General features: G+C 48.2%; 1 protein-coding gene across 1 annotated transcript in view; it reads left to right on the plus strand.

Moving 5' to 3' along the window:
• The window catches only part of PLA2G12A (phospholipase A2 group XIIA), a 101,102-nt gene that overhangs the window by 30,433 nt on the left and 50,460 nt on the right, over positions 1–20,209 (plus strand). The window contains exon 2 of the mRNA XM_085641369.1: positions 3,845–3,921. Within this exon, the coding sequence (XP_085497495.1) occupies positions 3,845–3,921 (77 nt within the window). The remainder of the gene's footprint in view (positions 1–3,844; positions 3,922–20,209) is intronic.

Below are 20,209 nucleotides of genomic sequence, written 5' to 3' on the forward strand. Positions count from 1 at the left end.
GGAAGATTAGCCGCCCCTCCCCCCAAAATGTGGCTCTAGTAACATGAAACCCGTTTTAGTAAAGTGATCACGTCCTCGCCGAGCCCGGCGAAAACCCGTTACCGAATCCACGACGGCCCATCCCAAAGCAGAGACAGCTTCCCGGGCACACAGTAGTCGCACCTGAGTACTTCACACGTCTTTCAAAGACCATTGATTCACTTTTTAATGAGGCTTTTATTGCGTTTTCACCCCTTCTTAGAGAGCCCCTGCATCGCCACTCTCTGCTGCCTATGGCTGGAAGATTAGCCGCCCCCCCCCCCCCCCGAAATGTGGGTCTAGTAACACATGAAACCCGTTTTAATACAAAGTGATCACGTCCTCGCCGAACCCGGCGAAAACCCGTTAACCAATTCCACCGACGGCCCATCCCAAAGCGGAGACAGCTTCCCGGGCACACAGTAGTTGCACCTGAGCCCCTCTATCGCCACTCTCTGCTGCCTATGGCTGGAAGATTAGCCGCCCCCCCCCCCCCGAAATGTGGGTCTAGTAACACATGAAACCCGTTTTAATACAAAGTGATCACGTCCTCGCCGAACCCGGCGAAAACCCGTTAACCAATTCCACCGACGGCCCATCCCAAAGCGGAGACAGCTTCCCGGGCACACAGTAGTTGCACCTGAGCCCCTCTATCGCCACTCTCTGCTGCCTATGGCTGGAGGATTAGCCGCCCCCCCCCACCCCCCCGAAATGTGGCTCTAGTAACATGAAACCCGTTTTAACCCGAAGCTGACAAATGGGTCATCAACTTCCATGCGCTCGTTGCGTTCCGTGCACTGAAGAACGTATCAAAAGGATTGCGGCCTAAAACATAGCATGAGGATCGCAGTGGAAAGTGTAACTGAATGACGGCCATTGGGTCCACCGAGCCCGGCACCCACGCCCTTCATAATTATCTTCACCGTACTTGTCGAAGAACTCTCGTTTTTTGGGGTCACTAATCACGACTGAAGCCTCTGCAATCACCATGAAGCGGTCCTCAGAGCCTGGCTCCTTGTTTTTGTCACGGTGGTAGCGCAGCGCGCCTGCTTGCGATACGCTTTTCTTAGGCGCCAAGGCGGGCCAGGCCTAGGCTTTTGCACTAATTAATCTTTTTACCCACGCACGGTTTCTAAAAAAATAAATAAAAGAAAATCGCAGCACCTCTGTCACACAATTCAAGTACAGTATAGTTATGCGAGCATCCAACCTCACACTTTCAAATAATAGCAATGCTGTAGCGGGCAAAACTGCTTATTTTACCTGAATGCAAGCCTCGTGGCGGCCACGGACTACTGCTTGCAGAGGCTGAGTGACGTTTCACTCCCCCAGCCAATCACTGGCTAGAGCCCAGTCATGGGCTGCTAGCCAATCGGATGCCGCCAAAGGCTCGCTGCAAGCTTCGGATTGGCTGTGAGCCCCAGAGTGCCCACAGCCTGTTGTTTTAATGTGATTAATGTCTACTTGTCCGTCGGACATAATAGACAATAAATCTTCTTGCCCGTCAATAAAAACAACATGGTTCGGGCGTCGGGCGATATGATTCCCCCACCCCTGCTACCCCACTCAACTCCACCCCAATTGACCCCTCTCCACTCCTACTTACTCCACTTCTCCTCACTCCTATCTAACCCACTCCACACCAGTCTACCGCACTCAACTCAACCGCACGCCACTCCAGTCTACCCCAATCCGCTACAATCCACCCCAATCCAATACAATCCACTCTACCACAATCTACCTTCTCCACACCCACTTTGGAACGTAGCTGCTTTATCTTGTTTCTGATTAAATGAGATGGCCACTGCTGACATCGGGGAACTACTTTTTAGGTCAAGCCTAGCGGAAGCGCGCTTGTGATGCTCGCTCTGCGAGGCATTCTGTAGTAGAGTATGCTGTGGAAGCCTCGGCCACTCTCCTCCCATATTTTTATTGGCTGGTGTCATTGTCCTTGGTAAATGCTGGCTTCCGATTCATTATAAGGCTTGTTAGTCCCTCATTGTTACCGCCTTGTTGCCATTTGTTACCGCCCATAAGGACTGTACCTTCTACTTGCTACATTACACAGACTGCTTTATCTAGTAAGTGAGCACTATTTTTGTTGTTATTGTCACTGATGGGGACAATGGCAGCTGCCTTTTTGGGTATTTGCATAATGAGCGTGGCGCCTTCTTTAGGGACACCGCGATCATTCAAAATTTTAATTTTATTGTGTGTGAAAGAATTAGATAGGTGCATGGTAGCAGAGAAAGAGCTCTTCTTAGCCCGGTGGTGCCCCAAAAAATGGAACAGGAAATGGTCCAAATGGAATGTTTACCGTGGAGACATCTGCATATCCCCAATGGTGGAGTTGGAAATGCGCAGAACTACAGACAGAGATGTGATCAATTAATGTTTATGCTTTGCTGACCCCTGTATAATGTGCGATGATATGAGTAACGAGTCAATTGATTAATCGGTACTGTGTATATGATTTTTAAATTTAATTGTATATAATTTTCATGTTGAGCGCGGCGTCCACTTTTGTGACACCGCGCTCTGTTCATTTCTTTTCTTTTTTTTTTTTTTTTTTTTTTTTTTTACTTTCAGAGCGAGCGCCTGCCCCCTTCAGGGACACCGCGCTCTGTTTGTTTATGTTTTTTAAAACTGAGCGCGGCGCCAGTTTCAAGGACACCGCGATCAGTGTTAAAGCAAAAAAAAAAGAAACAGAGCGCGGTGTCCTTGAAGCGGTGCCGCGCTCAGTTTTGAACCTAAACAAACATTTGCAATGCAATAGGACTCGCATTTACGCGAATTGAAGCTATAGGCATTGTCATTTACAATGCCAATAGCTTAAACTCGCGTAAATGCGAGACCTATTGCATTGCAAATGCTTGTTTCATTTGTGTTGCATCACCTCATGGATATTCATGTCTTTTCTTGCTGTGTTCCCCGTTCACTTGTTTGCCACCACATTCCTGCACCCATACTTTTTTGGTATTCTACCATTCCCATCTGCTCATCTGTTGCTTCACAAAGGCCCAGCGGCTGCAAAGCGCTCGCCGGCCACTTGCTTCTGTTTTTTGTTGCTCTGCGCATGTTTTAAATGGTTTAATTTGCCATTGTAAAATGGCTGTCCGCCATTTTGGGATAGTAAATAAAAATATCCACTGGTGCAGGACTATGCATGGTCATGCACAGTAACTACTTTGGATTTTTTTACCTTTATCAGAAAACAGAATCCAAGATGACTGCTGTGCAAACATGCACCATTGCTATTTTGGCCTTTTTTCATATGGCTGGAGCCAACAGCATTGACAAAAAGCAAGGACTAAGGTTAGCACTTTACTTTTAAAGGCAAGACCTATTGGGTGTGCCCATGCTTGTTTTTTATGCCTTGTTAAAGTTCTCCTTTAATATACAGTTTCATTTTCCAATGTGAGTTCATACCATCGCTTAGTTCAGCTATTTGTCCTCGCCACTTTAATTACTAATGGATTAATTAATTAAAAAAATGTTTGCAAAGTTATTGTTACTTGAAGTTTGTGTGACATGTTGCTTTGTGGGTCAGCCTTCATCGTTTTGTTGCTGGCCAACACACTCATGCATGGTTGGTTGGAAGAGTAGATGGATGGAGTATGGCCTATGAGAGAAGACTTCTGTTTCCTGCTTGGAGATTCTGATGGAAGTGTAGAGCCTTCATGTGTTCTGTGTAGTGGAGCGCTATTATGGGCCTCCATATGGTCGACCGACTATGCTAAAAGCAATGAAAATAAACACATATTGATTTTATGTAGTTAAAGACCTGACAAATGTATCTCCATTCAAGATTTTTTTCTTGTTCCAGGATCAAAACCTTTTCCTCGCTATGGCTACAAGCCTTCTCCCCCGAATGGATGTGGGTCTGAGGTGTTTGGTGTCCATGTAAGTATTTCTGTCCTCCGAGTAATATTTTGAGAACTTTAATTGACCTTTTCCATGCAATGACGTCATATCATTATAATATATTAACATTCGTCTGTTGACAGTTGAGAGATAACTGTAGAGAACAGAGCTCACAACCTTATTGCATATACAACATATTAGACAAGGTACAGTAAAATATTCTGGGAGATACCCACTTGCCTAACGTTTGACTCTACTAGTATGCTTACTAGAACCTGGCTGGGTGCATTTCCTGCAGTCGTGGATTTGTTGTTTTATCCCCACGTCTACCTTTTTTGTGTGTTAATCTCGTATAACATTTAGTGAATGCGTTCCCATTTAAAAGTCATCCGTTTCAGAACAGCCGATGTGGAGGTAAAACTACTAACCTTGGGGGTGAACTGGGGAAGCTGCCAGAATGTATACTTGTAATAAAAGGGAAAAAAAAAACAACAATTATTGTGTGGTTGGTTGTGGTTCCATTACACTGTGCGACATCATGCGTGTGAGGGGGGCGTGACGGGCTGTCTTGACATAGAGGGTGGGATCACTTGATGTGGTCCTATTACGTCTCCAGCCTTAGGCCTTGTACTGTCTTCCGCTGGTCCCATGGGGGATAGGTCTGAGATTGGGAGGCTACCAGTTATTCCGCTTGCGTTGTTTCGTGTGTGAATTGGTGCAATAATTGTGCCCACTCTAGAGATATGGGATGTTTACGTATTCCCCTCACTTCCTCAGTCCCTCTTCTTCCGCTGCACCCCACTTTTTCATAGCCCCTATCCAGGCTGCTTCTGGGGGGTCCCGCCGGGGCCCGCCAATGCATGACTATACCTCGTTTTGCTAAGAGAATGGCTAGGGAGGCAAAGCGTCAGTGTACCTTTTCGGTTTTCCGCCTGCGTAAGATTCCTAGAGCACAGGCTTCCCATGAAGACACAGTCATAATATTGGTCGTCTCTCGGAGTGTCCGGTGTATTCTGTCCCAGTATTGTTGGATAATGGGGCAGTCCCAAAACATGTGTTTGAAGTCCGTCTCAGGCAGCGGGGGCAGGCGAAGGTGTGTGTCAGGATAAAAACGGTGGAGGCGGTGTGAGGTTATGTATGCTCTATGGAGGATATTAAATTGAATGTCTCTGAAACGTGCGTTCCTGGAGACCTTTTTGCGATATTCTAGGCCTTTTCCATCCAGTTGACTGACTTTTCATGAATTTAGATGTGACTGTTGGAGAAGGGCGAAGAAGAGGATACAGCCAAATGTAAAGTAAATATTCAGTGCATTACGTTGAAGAGATTTAGGAGGTATTTGGCTCTAAAACTAGTTAGATTAAATTAACAGTGTTCAGCACATACAAAGTAGGGCATCCCTTTCTTTCCACCATGGATTTCTTGTTTGTCACTTTCAGCCCTTTTCTCTTTTTCCTGACTTGAACAGTCAACTGGGGTTTACAGGTAGTCCTGGTACAGGGAGTTGTTTAGTACCTGGGTTGAGATGTTTGTTAGACACAGTTGCCACCAAGCCATTGGGTATTGGCACCTAAATTATACACTACACACACATATGCATGTCAAGTACCTCCTGTGTAAAGTAGCAAAGTTGTTGCAGTATCACCATTGTTTATAGTGAAGGATGTGCTCAATTAAACAAAAATTGGGTGGTGTTACAAATGTGCTCTCATTGAAGGATCTACTTGTGTATAGGTATGCAGTGAGAAGGGCAGAGGAAAGAGTTGAATGTACATTTTCACTAAGTAAGAACAGGTGCTTATGATGCAAGAACCTGAAATAAGGAAGCACAAACGTCTCATATTTTACTAGTTCATCATCGTTCATACCCCGTCAGTCATTCTCGCTTGCTGATGTCTGGTCCTTTTTAGGTCGAAGCCTGCACGACAGCACAGCTGTCTGGTTGCAAAAATCTTATTGAGGACATGGTTGCTAGCTGACCTGGAAAGCCCCTCCACCCATTGCTTTGCGTTGTCTTTTTGTTTTGTCACTTTTATTTTCTCGCTTTCTGCTTCATGTTTTTTTTGGTTTTAGCTCTTCCATCTTCTGTTTTCTCCTCTGTGGAACATAGCTTGTTTACCACTCTCTGGTTGGCTGCTTCTATACTTCCACCAGTGTCCACTTTTTACGAACTATAATTTTCCTTTTTTATGAAGCACTCCATGCAAGTGCATGTGTTTTCTAGTCCTCTTTTCAGTCGTGTGCTTTTCTCCCCCACCACTCTCCACTTTCCTCTGTCTCTCGTGTACTTTTGTTTGCCAACCACGCTTATTGATCAACAGCACGAAGGATGTTTTGCAAACAGCTCACAATTACTAGTTCCCACTTCTTTCTGTACCTCATTTGTGTTAGGAAAATAATGTTGACTGTGTTGGAAAGAAAACTGGAACCATGAGAAGCAAGCATTGGCAAAGCTAATCATTCTCGCCTATGCGGGAGCTATTGGCTTTGGCAATGTGCTTTAGCCATTATGTACACCAGTCTGGCTGCTGTTCAGCTTGGCTAAAGGTTAGCGACATGGATTGGAGTGGGGTAGATTGGAGTGGGGTAGATTGGAGTGGGGTAGATTGGAGTGGGGTAGATTGGAGTGTGAATCATTGTGGTAGACTGGAGTGGGGTAGATTGGAGTGTGAATCATTGTGGTAGACTGGAGTGGGGTAGATTGGGGTAGACTGGAGTGGGGTAGATTGGGTGGATTATAGTGTGCTGGAATGGAATGGAGTGAGGGTAGATTGGGTAGTTTGGAGTGGGGTAGATTTGGGTGAAGTGGGGTAGATTGGAGTGGGGGAGTGGGGTAGATTGGAGTGGGATAGATTGGAGTGGGATAGATTGGGTGGATTATGGTGGGGTAGAGTGAAATGTGGTAGTTTGGAGTGGTGTAGTTTGGGATATATGTGAGTGGAGTGGGATAGATTGGGTTAGGGTGGGGTGGATTTGAGTGGAGTAAAATGGGGTGGATTGGATGGGTAGATTAAAGTAGGGTAGTTTGGAGTGGGGTAGGGTAGATTGGATTGGGGTGGAGTAGGTTAGATTGGACTGGAGTTGGGTAGATTTTGGTGGCATGTGGTAGATTGGAGTGTAGTGGGGTAGAGTTAAAATGAAGTGTGGTGGAGTAGGGTAGATTGGGTGGATTTATTGGATTGAGTTGGGTGGAGTGGATTTGGATAGATTGTATTGGAGTCGCGAGTGGAGTGAGATTGAGGAAGAGTGGAGTCGGGTAGAATGGGGTGGAGTGCAGTGGAGTGGATCAGGTTGAAGTGGGTAGATTGGGTCGATTAGCATAAGGTCGATAGGGAATGGGGTAGGGGAGATTGGAGTGTGGAGACTGGAGAGGGGTAGATTGGAGTGGAGTAGGGTAGAGTGGAGTGAGGTGAAGTTGATTGGACTTGGAGTGGGGTTGGGTGGAGTGGGGGTAGGGGTAGATTAGAGTGTGTTAGGTGGTGTGGGGTGGATTTGAGTGGAGTGGGTTAAATATGGGTGGATTGGAGTGTTATAGATTGTGGTAGATTGGAGTAGAGGGGCAGATTCTGGTAGATTGGAGTGGGGCAGATTGTGGTAGATTGTAGTGGGGTAGATTGGAGTGGGGTAGGATAGACTGGAGTTGATTGGGTTAGATTGAAGAGTGGAGAGGAGTTGGATAGACTGCAGTGTGATAGATTGGAGTGTAGTAAATTGGGGTAGATTGGAGTGGGGTGGATTAGATGGGGTAGATTGAAGTAGGGTAGTTTGGGGTGGAGTGGGATAGTGCAGATTGAATTGCGGTGGACTGGGGTGGAGTAGGTTAGATTTGGGTGGCATGTGGTAGATTGGAGTGTAGTAGGGTAGATTGAGTAGAGTGGAATGAAGTGTGGAGCAGTGGTGTAGTTTGGGTGGATTTGAGTGGGGTAGATTGGGGTGGGGTGGGGTGGGGTGGAGTGGAGTGGAAGTGGATAGATTGGAGTGGAGTCGCAAATGGAGTGGAGTGAGATTGGGGAAGAGTGGAGTCGGGTAGATCGGAGTGGAGAGTAGTGGAGTAGATCAAGGTGGGGTAGGTAGATTGGGTCGATTAGAATAAGGTAGTTTGGAATGGGGTGGGGGAGAATGGAGAGGGATAGATTGAAGAGATATGATTGAAGTGGGGTGGTTTGGTGTGGGTAGATTGGAGTGGAGTCAGGTGGATTAGGTTGGATTGGAGTGGGATAGAGTGAGATGGGGTAGATTTGAGTGGATTATGGTAGATTGGAGTGGAGTAAATTGTGGTAGATTGGATTGGGGTAGATTGGAGTGGGGTAGATTGTGGTGGAGTAGGGTGGAGTGGGTTAGATTGGAATAGGGAGGAGTTGGATAGATTGCAGTGGAGTTTGGAGTGGAGTAAATTGGAATGGAGTGGGGTAAATTGGAGTGGGGTAGATTGGAGTAGAGTGTAGTGTGGTATATTGGACTGGAGTGGGTTGGATTGGAGTGAGTTAGATTGGAGTGGATTTCGAGTTGAGTGGGTTAGACTGGCGTAGATTGGAGCGGAGGGGTAAATTTAAGTGAGGTGTGGGGCGGGATTGATTGGGTTAGGTTGATTAAAGTGGAGTAGAGTGCGTAAGAGTGGAGTGCAGTAGAGATGAGTGTGGCAGATTGTAGTAGTGTGGGGTAGATTGTAGTAGTGTGGGGTAGATTGTAGTAGTGTGGGGTAGATTGGATCGGAGTGGGGTAGATTGGGTTAGAGAGGGGTAGATTGGATTAGATTTGGGGTAGATTGAAGTGGGGTAGATTAGAGTGGGGTTGGGTGGATTGGGATGGAGTGAGTAAATTGGTGTGAGGTAGATTGGAGTGGTGTGGGGTAGAGTGGTGTGGGTTGGATTGGAGTGGGTTAGATTGGAGTGGATTTAGAGTTGAGTGAGGCAGATTGGAGCAGAGTGGCGTAGATTTGATTGAAGTGCAGTAGATTGCGATGGTGTGAGGTAGAGTAAGGGTAGGGTTGATTGGGTTAGGTTGATTGAAGTGGAGTAGTGCGGGTAAGAGTGGAGTGGGGTAGATTATTGTTAAGTGAGGTAGATTGAATCATAGTGGGTTAGATTGGATTAGAGTGGGAGTAGATTGGAGTTGGGGTTGGGTGGATTGGGGTGGGGTGAGTAAATTGGGGTGAGGTAGATTGGAGTGGTGTGGGGTAGATTGAGTGGAGTGGGGTAGATTGGAGTGGAATAGATGGGGGTAGATTGGAATGAAGTGTACTGGGGTAGATTGGAGTGGAGTGAGATAGATTAATGTGGAGCGGAGTGGGGTGAGTGGAGGGGCGTAGTTGAGTGGCATATTGTGTAGTGGAGTGAGTGGTGTAGTGGAGTGAGTGGCGCTGCATAGTGTCTTAGAGTGGAGGATCGTTGAGTGTAATGGCATGTTGTAGAGTGGAGTGTCGCAGAATGGAGTGGCATGGCATAGAGTGGAGTGGAGTGGAGTGGCATAGTGTGGAGTATGTCTGGTGTGGTATCACACTGCTATTACAGGCAACACATTTTCAATTGAAATGACCATTACATTTGCACCGAAAAACGGTTTTACTGCACAGAAACGATAATGTGTGAAAATGTCATCACCTAGTGTATTAATGTGTTTTTATTGTATTAAAAAGTTTGTTTCCCCACACACTCCAGAATTACAAAAAATTTGCTTAATTTGTACTAATTCTGATATATTCTGAAAACATGCAGCACAGTTCATTTTTAGGTCTCGCCTAGGCAGCTCTTTAGCTGCCTCTTCTAGACGTGCTGTATTCAGGTATGGACTTGAAGCTCCGCCCATTTTCCAGCCATCTTTTCAATTGGCTCCTCTTGCTGTCCTTTGTAAATGGTGGCTTTTGATTTGTGAAAAGGTTTAGCACTCCCTCCTTAGTACCCCCTTTTCTCCTTTTGTAACCTCCCGTGAGTACTGCCCCAGTAACATGTGTTGCTACTCAGTATGTTTTATTTATTGTCTGAGAGCAATTTTTTTAAATGACTTTTTTCCTATTGCAACCACGACATACTCTCCTGAACCTGCAACCACTTGTTTTTTTTAAAGCAGCATGGTTGCGCTTTATGTTAGCTTATATTTTTGGCCTCAAGAATGGCGGCCGCGCCATTAACGCTATTCATATTTATAATATGTGTTTTTTAAAGCGCCGCAGGTTTAAGCTGCGCTTTGTTTTTTTCTCAACTGGCAGGCTTCAGGGTCGAGAATGGCAGTGGTGCATATCTTTTGTTATGCACGGCTCGCTGCAATCAATTAACACCCAGTTCATAATGGCACCCCCTCACAGCCCCTCATCCCCATCCTGCCCCGGGTGCCGCGCGTTAGGTTTCAGCATGACACCCGCTTTCATATAACAGCAAAATATTTTAGCACAGTACCCACTTTTATGATTGTTTTTTTTTTTTGTTAATTAGCATGTCGCCCGCTTTACGGGCCATCATGGGCATAAATCTGCACGGGTGCTAAGCTGCCAGTTCAAAATGCTTCTTAAACCTAAGCCTCGGTCCTTCTTTTCAAAGACTAATGAATCCCAGCCAATCTGTTCCTCTGCATCCCCTGATGCCTACATTCAACTCCCGAGTAACCTCTTCTCGGCATGTCACATGCTCCCCATCCCTTTACCCCGCCAAGGTGCTGAAAGCAAACTCCGGGTCTGTGGACATTACACTCCCATCCCTCTCACCAGAGGCCAACTGACCAGATGTGGGGAGGGGGAGTGGTGAGGAACAGGCCAATGTACAAAACCCGGGCTTGCAGAGTCAGGGATTCTTTTCTCTTGTGACATTTTTGTGGGTTTTATCAGGCTTGGCAGCCAGGAGAGAGGAAAGCATGTTTTCCACCTCAAACATTCCACAGGCTCATTTGCAGGCTTCCTAGTGAGAGATAGCAGGGGAATGAACCTCACTCCTGCCGACACTTCTCCAATCCACCCGAGCCCTTCATGTCACTGTCCTAAGCGGCAACATGAAGTATAAGTCTCCCGGGATACTCTGTGGTCACCGCGCTCGTTGTCTGCATTGTGCTTTAAATTTGGCATTCCACCTGCGCCTGGGTGCAAACCTTCACATACAACCTCTATCTTTGAAATAACGAGAGAGAGAGAGAGAGAGAGAGAGAGCTCTGCTTTTCTACCTCAAGTATCCAGCCTCTTAGCACTTTAAATGTTAGTGTTTCTTGTGTGCAATCTCTATAGCACTTAACTGTCAGGTGTCCAGGCGCTGTGCTTTATCCAGAGTGTCATATTTAAGATGTGTTGATTGTGGAGCTGCTGGCCTGTGTTAATTTTTGTGCTTTCTTAAGGGTCTTCTGTTCAAGATGTGTTGATTGCGTGACTGGCCTGAGTTTATTTTCATATTGTCTTAAGTGTGTACCTGTTTAAGATGTGCTGATTGTGGAGCTCATTGGCGTTTATATGTATTAGGGTCTCTTGCAATCTCCTGAAGATATGCTTTTTTAGTGCTTTGCTTTCAAACCTGTAACTCTTCAGGGGCGGGTGTGTTATGTACCGTGTGCAGGACCATTATGTATTCTGAATCGCTGTAACTTTAGTATACGTACACATTCAGCTTCAGGCTGCAAATAGCTGCTGGACAGAACATAGCCATCGCTTTTTGACCTCTTGTGACACACAATTCCCCTTGACCACCTGTACGCTTTCTTTTCTTTTCTCTCTTTTTCTTTGCTGTTTTTAAAAACAACCTCTTCTACCAAGATTTTCTAATGTCCTCGGATCTGTTCCTCATTTGGCAATCAATAGGTGCCAATGGAGGCTTAACTTGCTCGGGAAATTTGTTTGCAATGCAATAGACTGAAAATAATGCAACACCAGTAGCTCAAACTTTCAGTAATGCAAAACCTATTGAATTGCAAATGCTTGTTTTTTTGTGTGCTAAAAACATCCTACACCTGGATACTCAGCTGAGTTGTCACATAAATTCTCTCACTTTGAAGTCAGAGAAAGAAAAGTGAACACCAATCTCCCTCAGAAGAGAGAGCTTGACATTTGACCTCTGTCTTTGAATGCTCAATAAATGTGACAAGATTAAACAAGATTTAAAGACCGGTACAGAAAGCGAGTTTGTGGAAGAATACAGTAAAAAAGGTTTGGGCAACAGGAGGGACAAACTCAAGCTGGAAAGCCTAAAGGAAATAAAGCCAGAAAATATGAGTTACAATCCACAACGCCTATGGTAAGCAACAGGAGGAATGCATTCCTAGGTCAGCTTTCTGAATGCCCCTAAGATGTCTTAAGCAAACCTGGCAGCTGCGCTACCTGGTAGGCTTCGACCCAAAAAAGTAACGAGGGGAGGTACAAAATATAAATAAATCCAATTTGTTTTGCTTGACCTTAAACGGCACCATTTGTGAGTAACAGGCGGCAGCACTAAGGGAATTGTTTGGTTTTTAATATATGACCCAGCAAAAAGGCAAAGGATAAGCGTTCAGAAATGAGAAAATAAGCCTTGATTTTCATAGTCCAACATTAACTAGGTAATTTCAGAGCTCTGCTACTTGTCTCTGTTTAACCTTGCACTGTTTTATCATGGGACATAGCTGCATGTTGTCTCATGAGATGAAGCAGACCAGTTGATTTAATTTTGTCTATCCTGGAATCCTGTCATGGAGTCTATCATAGTCTGTGTACAGTCTGTTTTCGATCGTAGAACGAAACGTGGCAACCCTATTAAAAGCCTTCTCTGTTTTGGGTTTTTTAATAGACATTGCACATGTTTTTAACACTGGACAGTGCTGCCTGGGTCAATTAGGTGCTCTATTAAACTTCCTGGAGATAATGCATCGGTGAATGTATTTCGTTCTAGTGGATGTTCGCTTTTGATCTGCACTTTCTAGGGAAAAATAACAAATAACTCTAAATAGCCTCTTTCTACCACATGTAAGGTAATTTGCAGTTACTTGCAGAAGGTAACAAGACAATTTTCTTGTTTTTTTGTACCGTGGTGGACTAATATTGCGTCATTACCATATTGTAAGAAACTGCCTCTATATATACTGCACCAAAGTGAGGTACAGTGTGTATAGAGTCTCCAGAGGTTTGGCAGAGGTTAAAGTTAGATAGAACCTTACTCTCTAAAGTGGTAGCTTGGTTGAGCAGTAAGGCAGTATCAGCGGACAGTGTAAAGCATTTGATATGCACACTCAGTCAGCAAATGGTGTCACACACTCAAGACCTGAACTCTAGGCCAATGGTTGGTATAAAACAAAAAAATACTGTTGTTTTATTTTAGAACCACAGGTTTGCATAAGATACTTTCTCAAAATAAGATGCTGTTGTTGAATACTTTCAATGAACAAAATAGACTTTGAATGCAATAAGGTAAAGGAGTTGCAATAAGCAACACAATACTTTGTCTATCTATAACATTGAGCTCAATGGGATTTTTAAGTAAACTGCAATAGAATTACTTTACGAAAGTTTTTCTTACTCAGGGGTGGATCCTGGATTCAACCCTGGTGCTTTTCCTGTAAACAGTTGAAAGAAATCGTTTTTGTTAGACAGGCGATTTTTAAGGAATATTTGTATGTTGCAAGAATTGACAGAGAAGAATTTCTGGTAAAAACCAGGTAATGTTATCCTATGGAGGAAAATCAGGTTGTCGGAAAATCACAGTTGTAATGACTTTTTCTGGTCAGTGCTGGGCACCTAAGTCCAGCACTGGGATCTCTCCTGAGAACAGGTGAGTAATTTCGTTTTCGTTAATCGGACGATTTTTAGTGAATATTTCAAAGTTTCAAAATTCGACAATTAGAAGAATTTCCAAGTGAAAACCAATGTTACCCTATTGAGAAAATTTTATCGGCTTTCAGGTAAGTACTAGGCTGGCAGAGTTAAGGTTCTGGGGCAAGACTCAGGGGTCCCCCAGGTTCAGGATTGTACTATTGTTACACCCTCAGCAACACGGGGCGGCCGGGTGCAGAGAGAGTAGGCCCAATGTTAGCCTATGGCGGGCAGGGGGCCTTTGGTTGGTGGCTGCTAGCAGGCAGGCCACACGGCTGTGGGAGCGGAGCTCCTGGCCACTTACTCAGGGCAAGTGGGGAAGTCGAACAGGGTAGTTGATGCACCCTCAGCGACACTGGGGCAGCCGGGTGCAGTGGGCTTCTGGGCCGTCGGGCGCCCTATGGGTTTCAATGGGAAAGCTGCGAGACGAACAAAGGCTGCAAATTCAGGGACGGTGATTCTTCAGGTGCGACCACCACTTCAAGAGGTAAGTTGGGAAGCTGTAGGTTGGGTAGACAGCAAGGAGTTGGACACAGGGGGCCGTGGGGAGCCGGGTGCAGGGGTGTCTTTAGGCGTCGGGAAATCTTACCCTCTGCTGTTCGCGGTTGGAGGGGTCCCTGGTGTTGAGGCTGCAGGCGTCAGGAGCGTGGAGGTGAGTCCTTGGGCGCTGGATTCTTGGTCACAGTCGCTGGGGGATGTCCTCGTGGTCTTTGTCCACTTTAGCTCGGGCTGGGCTCGGCGCGTGCAGAGTGGGCAGAATCCCTTGTTTCAGGCCGGGGCCTGGGGTTGCAGATGTTTGAGCAGAGCCACTGCTCGTGGGAGTCCCAGGCTTTAGTTGAGCAAGGCAGTCCGGTCCTCCGGGGTTTTTGAGGTTGATGACCACTGGAGACGCCAAGGTTTAGCAGGAGCAGGTTCGAGGGTCGACAGGCCGGTAGGGCTGGGGAAAAGTCAGTTTGCGTCGTCCTCTTGTTAGCAGCTGCACGGCTGGTCTTCTTTCTTCTTGTTCTTGTAGTTTCGGTATCGGGATCTGAGGAAGGAAGGTTCAGGGTGCCCCTAAATACAAAATTTAGGGGCGTTACAGGTAGGTAAAGGGCAGGGACCAATGGGTCCCTTCCTTGGGGTGGGTACACCCCCTATTCTGCCACTCTCCAGTGGGGGGGACAGGAGCCTGTTCCTGGTTGGCTGGGTCCCCCCATCTTCAAGATGGCGGGGACTCGCGGTTGTGCTTCACCTCGCCTCCCCCACCTTAGGGGTGGAGTTGGCAAAGGTGGGCACACCTCTCTTCCTCACTTTGTTTTTCCCGCCAGGTCTCCCGCCCAAAGGGGGGGCAGAACCAGTGGGGACCAGTTGCTGAGTACAGCAAGTGGTCTGGAGAGGCTCACAAAAACGGCATGCCTTTGAAGCTTCTCCTTCGTGAACATCCTGGGAGAGGAGGCTTGGCACCTCGTCCCAGGATGTGCATTGTTTCAGGCCCCCGAGAGCAGCTAGCTCTCGACCCAGGGGTCCAGAAACATGTCTGGTGGTGGCAGCCTGCGCAGCCACTCAGTCAGGTCACTGGTAGTTGGTCGTTTTTCAGGGGGCATCTCTAAGATGCCCTCTGTGGTGCATTTTACATTAAATCCCACACTGGCATCAGTGTGGGTTTAATGTGCTGAGAAGTTTGATACCAAACTTCTCAGTCTTCAGTGCAGCCATTATTGTGCTGTGGAGTTCGTAATGACAACCTCCCAGCACCATATACTCTTAATGGCAGCACTGCACTTACAGGGCCCAGGAATGGGCCTGGGCACTGTAGGAGTACAGGGCTCATGCACCTGTACCCTCACCACTGGCATAGGGCACCCCGCTAGAGGGGTGACTGATGTATGCCAGGGCAGTGGTTTGTGGGCATGGCACACACGGATGTGTGTCATGTCGTCTCTTTGTTTTGTATCTGCGCCCAGACACTCAGCCTGCAAAGGCAGTGTGTGTGTGTGTGTGTGTGTCAGGGTACAGGGCCTCTAGGGGTGGCACAATAAGTGCTGCAGTCCTTAGAGGGCCTTCTCTGGTCACAGTGCCCTGGGTACCTATGGTATCATTTACCAGGGGCTTACGTGTGGCCAGAGATGCCAATTGGGTTTAGGCTTCAATGCAGTTTTAGGGAAGGAACACAGGCCCTGGGTACCTGATTGGCAGGAGCCCAGGGCACACTCAGTCAAAGCACATCAGCAATTCAGCAAAAAGTGGGGGCATACCATGCAAGAAAGAGGGCACTTTCTCACAAATATCAGATCAACAATTGCTCTACAAAAGTGGACTGTAATTTGTTTACTCTTCGTTTTCAGTTACCTTTAAGGGAATGCTTTACTTAGTGCCATTTTTAGCGCCTCTAAAACATAGAGCCTATGTTATTCTCCACCATTGTGCTCTGACTTGAGAAATATTTTACACCTCTTTATTTGCCACTCTTTTTTGGAATTCCAGTACTTTGTGGCCTTAATACCTTAGGTGTCTAATACATTGATCAACCAGGTCGAGCCTGGGTTGAGCGTATATGCTGCTGTGCGAGGCATGCTGTATTAAAGTATAGACTTGAAGCCTCTCCCACTCTCCACCCATATTTGTCATTTGCCTGTGTTACTGTCCCTCGGAAATCCTGGCTTCTGATTTGTTAATAGGCTTGCTAATCCCTCCTTAGTACCGCCTTGTCTTCATTTATAACCTCCCATAAGGACTGGCCCTTTTACTTCTGTTGTTACACGCTATGTCATATTTAGTCTGTAAGCACCATTTTCTTTAATGAATTTCTCCTTCTGCAGGCACGACATGCTTTCCTGCAACATTCAGCGTCCCTCAAATGTACGCTTTCACTTTCCAAGCAGCCTAGGACAATGGCAACCGCTTATTTGAAATGAAATAGGTCTTGCATTTACAAGAGTTTGCGCTATTGGCATTGTAAATGACAATGCCCTTTGTTTATATGTTAATTATCAGAACAGATAAAAAGCATTGTCATTTACAATGCCAATAGCTTAAACTCTTGCAAACGAGAGACCTATTCAATCAATCAATCAGGGGATTTGTAAAGCGCGCTACATACCCGTGAGGGTCTCAAGGCGCTGAGGGGGGAAGAGCCAGGTCTTGAGGCATTTTCTGAAGGCGAGTGGGTCTTCAGTCTGACTTAGGTGGGTAGGTAGGGTGTTCCAGGTCTTGGCAGCGAGGTAGGAGAAGGATCTGCTGCCGGAGGTGGTTCGTTGGATGCGGGGGACGGTGGCGAGTGCGAGGCTGGCAGAGCGGAGCTGGCGGGTGGGGGTGTGGAAGCTGAGTCTGTTGTTCAGGTAGGCTGGTCCGGCGTTGTGGAGTGCTTTGTGTGCGTGGGTGAGGAGTTTGAAGGTGATCCTCTTTTCGACGGGGAGCCAGTGTAGGTCTCGCAGGTGGGGGGTGATGTGGCAGTGGCGGGGTACGTTGACGATCAGTCGGGTGGAGGCATTTTGGATGCGCTGGAGTCGTCGTAGGTGTTTGGCTGGGATTCCGGCGTAGAGTGCGTTGCCGTAGTCTAATCTGCTGCTGACGAGGGCTTGTCTTACCGTTCTTCTTGTTTCGGCTGGGATCCATTTGTAGATTCTGTGAAGTGTGCGGAGGGTGTTGTAGCAGGAGGAGGAGACAGCGTTTACCTGTTTGGACATGGAGAGGGTGGAGTCGAGGATGAATCACAGGTTGCGTACGTGGTCGGTCGGTGTCGGTGCTGTCCCCAGAGTGGTCGGCCACCAGGAGGCATCACAGGCTGCGGGGGTGGGTCCGAGGATGAAGACCTCCGTCTTGTCCGAGTTCAGTTTCAGGCGGATGCTTCTCATCCAGTCGGCGATGGCCTTCATTCTGTCGTGGATGTTGGATTTGGCGGTGCGTGGGTCCTTGGTGAGGGAGAGGATGAGTTGAGTGTCGTCGGCATAGGAGATGATGTTGAGGGTGTGGTGGCGGGCCACTTGTGCGAGGGGGGCCATGTAGATGTTGAATAGCGTTGGGCTGAGGGAGGAGCCCTGGGGGACGCCACAGATGATGTCGGTGGCTTCGGATCGGTACGGCGGGAGGCGGACGCTCTGGGATCTGCCGGAGAGGAAGGATGTGGTCCAGTCGAGGGCCTTCTCTTGGATACCGGTTTCATGGAGGCGAGTCTTTAGTGTGCGGTGGCAGACCATGTCGAAGGCGGCCGATAGGTCCAGGAGGATGAGGGCTGATGTTTCGCCGTTGTCTAATTGGCGCCTGATGTCGTCTGTGGCGGCGATGAGGGCTGTCTCGGTGCTGTGGTTTCGTCTGAATCCGGATTGGGACGGGTCCAGGAGGTTGTTGTCTTCCAGGTGGCGAGTCAGTTGCATGTTGACAATTTTCTCGATGACCTTCGCCGGGAACGGGAGCAGGGAGATGGGCCGGAAGTTCTTGAGGTCCTTGGGGTCCGCCTTGGGCTTCTTGAGGAGGGCGTTTATTTTGGCGTGCTTCCAGCTGTCTGGAAAGGTCGCAGTTTCGAAGGAGATGTTGATGACCTTCCGTAGTTGGGGTGCGATGGCTGCGCCTGCCTTGTTGAATATGTGGTGTGGGCACAGGTCTGTCTGCGATCCTGAGTGGATGGAGTTCATGACCTTGCGCGTCTCGTCGTCGCAGACGTTGGACCAGGAGGTCAGGTGGTTGGCGCTGATGGTGTTCTGAGGAGGGGTGGGGTCTGGTGCGGTCAGGTCGGTCGTGGTGTCGAAGCTGTCGTGGATGTTGGCGATCTTGCGGTGGAAGAAGTTGGCGAGGCAGTCGCACAGTTCCTGTGAGGGAGGGAGGGAGGGATGTTGTTGGCGTTGGCGCTGGGGTTGGAGAGTTCTTTTACGATGCGGAAGAGTTCTTTGCTGTCGTGTGCGTTGTTGTCCAGGCGGTCTTCGAAGGAGGATCTCTTGGCTAAACTGATGAGGTGGTGGTGTCTGTGGGTGGCGTCCTTGTGGGCTGCGTGGTTTTCCGGTGTGCGGGCGTGGAGCCATATCTTCTCCAATTTCCGGCATGTGCGCTTGGAGGCCAGGAGCTCGTCGGAGAGCCAGGAGGCTCTCTTGCTGGTGTGGTTGTTGGAGGGTTTCTTCAGTGGGGCGAGGGTGTTGGCACAGTCGTCGATCCACTGTCTGAGGTTGCGGGCTGCGGTGTCTGGGTTGGTGGGTTCGGTGGGTGGGTTCCGGGAGAGGGTGGTGGTCAGCAGGTCTTCGGTGATTTTGCTCCAGCAGCGGCGGGGTAGCTGTTGGGTGCGGTGGTGCGTGGTAGGTTTCCTGTAGGTGAAGTGAATGCAGCCGTGGTCTGTCCAGTGGTGTTCGGTGGTGTGGTTGAATGAGATGTGGGTACTTGTGGAGAAGACGGCATCTAGCGTGTGGCCGGCGGCGTGGGTGGGTGCGGTGACGAGTTGTCTGAGGCCGAGGTTGTCGATCAGTGTGGCGGAGTTGGCGTCGTTGTTGTTCTCGAGGTGGAAGTTCAGATCCCCGAGGAGGATGTAGTCCGTGGAGGCGAGAGCGTGGGTGCTGGCGAGGTCGACGGTGGCGTCGCTGAACTGGGCCCTGGGTCCGGGGGGTCTGTAGACGAGCGTTCCCCTGAGGGTGGTGTTGGGGTCGGTGTGGATCTGGAAGTGCAGGTGTTCGGCGGTGAGGAGGGTGTCGTCTGCGTGGGTGGTGACCTCGATGGTGGATCTGTGGATGATGGCTAGTCCTCCTCCGCTGCCTTTGGCGCGGTCCCTGCGGGTGATCTTGTAACCGTCTGGGATGGCGATGTCTGGAGCCGAGGAGTCGTTCCACCACGTCTCGGTCAGGAAGGCTACGTCCGGGGTGGTGGTGTCGAGTAGGTCCCAGAGTTCGATGGCGTTTTTTCGAGCGGAGCGGGTGTTGAGGAGTATGCAGCGGAGGTGGTTGGGTCTGGTCCTGGAAGGTTTGGTGGTTCTGTTGTAGGTGGAGCTGCAGTTGCGGCAGGAGAAGGGTCCATGGGTGCGTTTCGGGGCTGCCTGGATGCAGTGTTGGTCTCGGCCGGAGTTGAGAGCGTGGAGGAAGTCGGCGTCGTAGCTGAGTCTAGGGCCGGCGCGGTGGGGTGTGCGGGGTCCAGGGGTTCTGGCGCTGGGCGCGGTCCTGGCGCGGACAGGCGCAGACGGGCTTGCCTATTGCACTGCAAATGCATGTTACTCCTTGGTAGAAATGTATTCACGCTCTATCTAGATTTCAAATGTTTGCTAGGTAGAAATTCTCTGTTTGTCTGACGACGAAATAACAGTTTTTATTATTTTATACCCACTGTGTTGATATTTATAGAGAGAGTGCTTTGTTTTTCTTGGGCATGGGGAAGGGGCTACAACACAACATCTGCTTTCTTTTTGGAGGCCTAAGGGAGGGGCTAAAGGGATAGAATGGCTGAGGGGCTATTTTTACTTATTTGTGTTTCCAGTCACGACATATGGCCCCAATGTCGTGATTGGAAACTATTATGTGGAAGTAAATCACGTTGTACCTATATTCTAGTTGTGCTGTTGCTGCTACCCATTGAGAGATCATGGTCCATAAATTAATTATACATCGTGTTGGTATCACAAGTAAATAG

This window comes from Triturus cristatus, chromosome 2_2, assembly GCF_964204655.1.
Source record: "Triturus cristatus chromosome 2_2, aTriCri1.1, whole genome shotgun sequence".
NCBI lineage: Eukaryota > Metazoa > Chordata > Amphibia > Caudata > Salamandridae > Triturus > Triturus cristatus.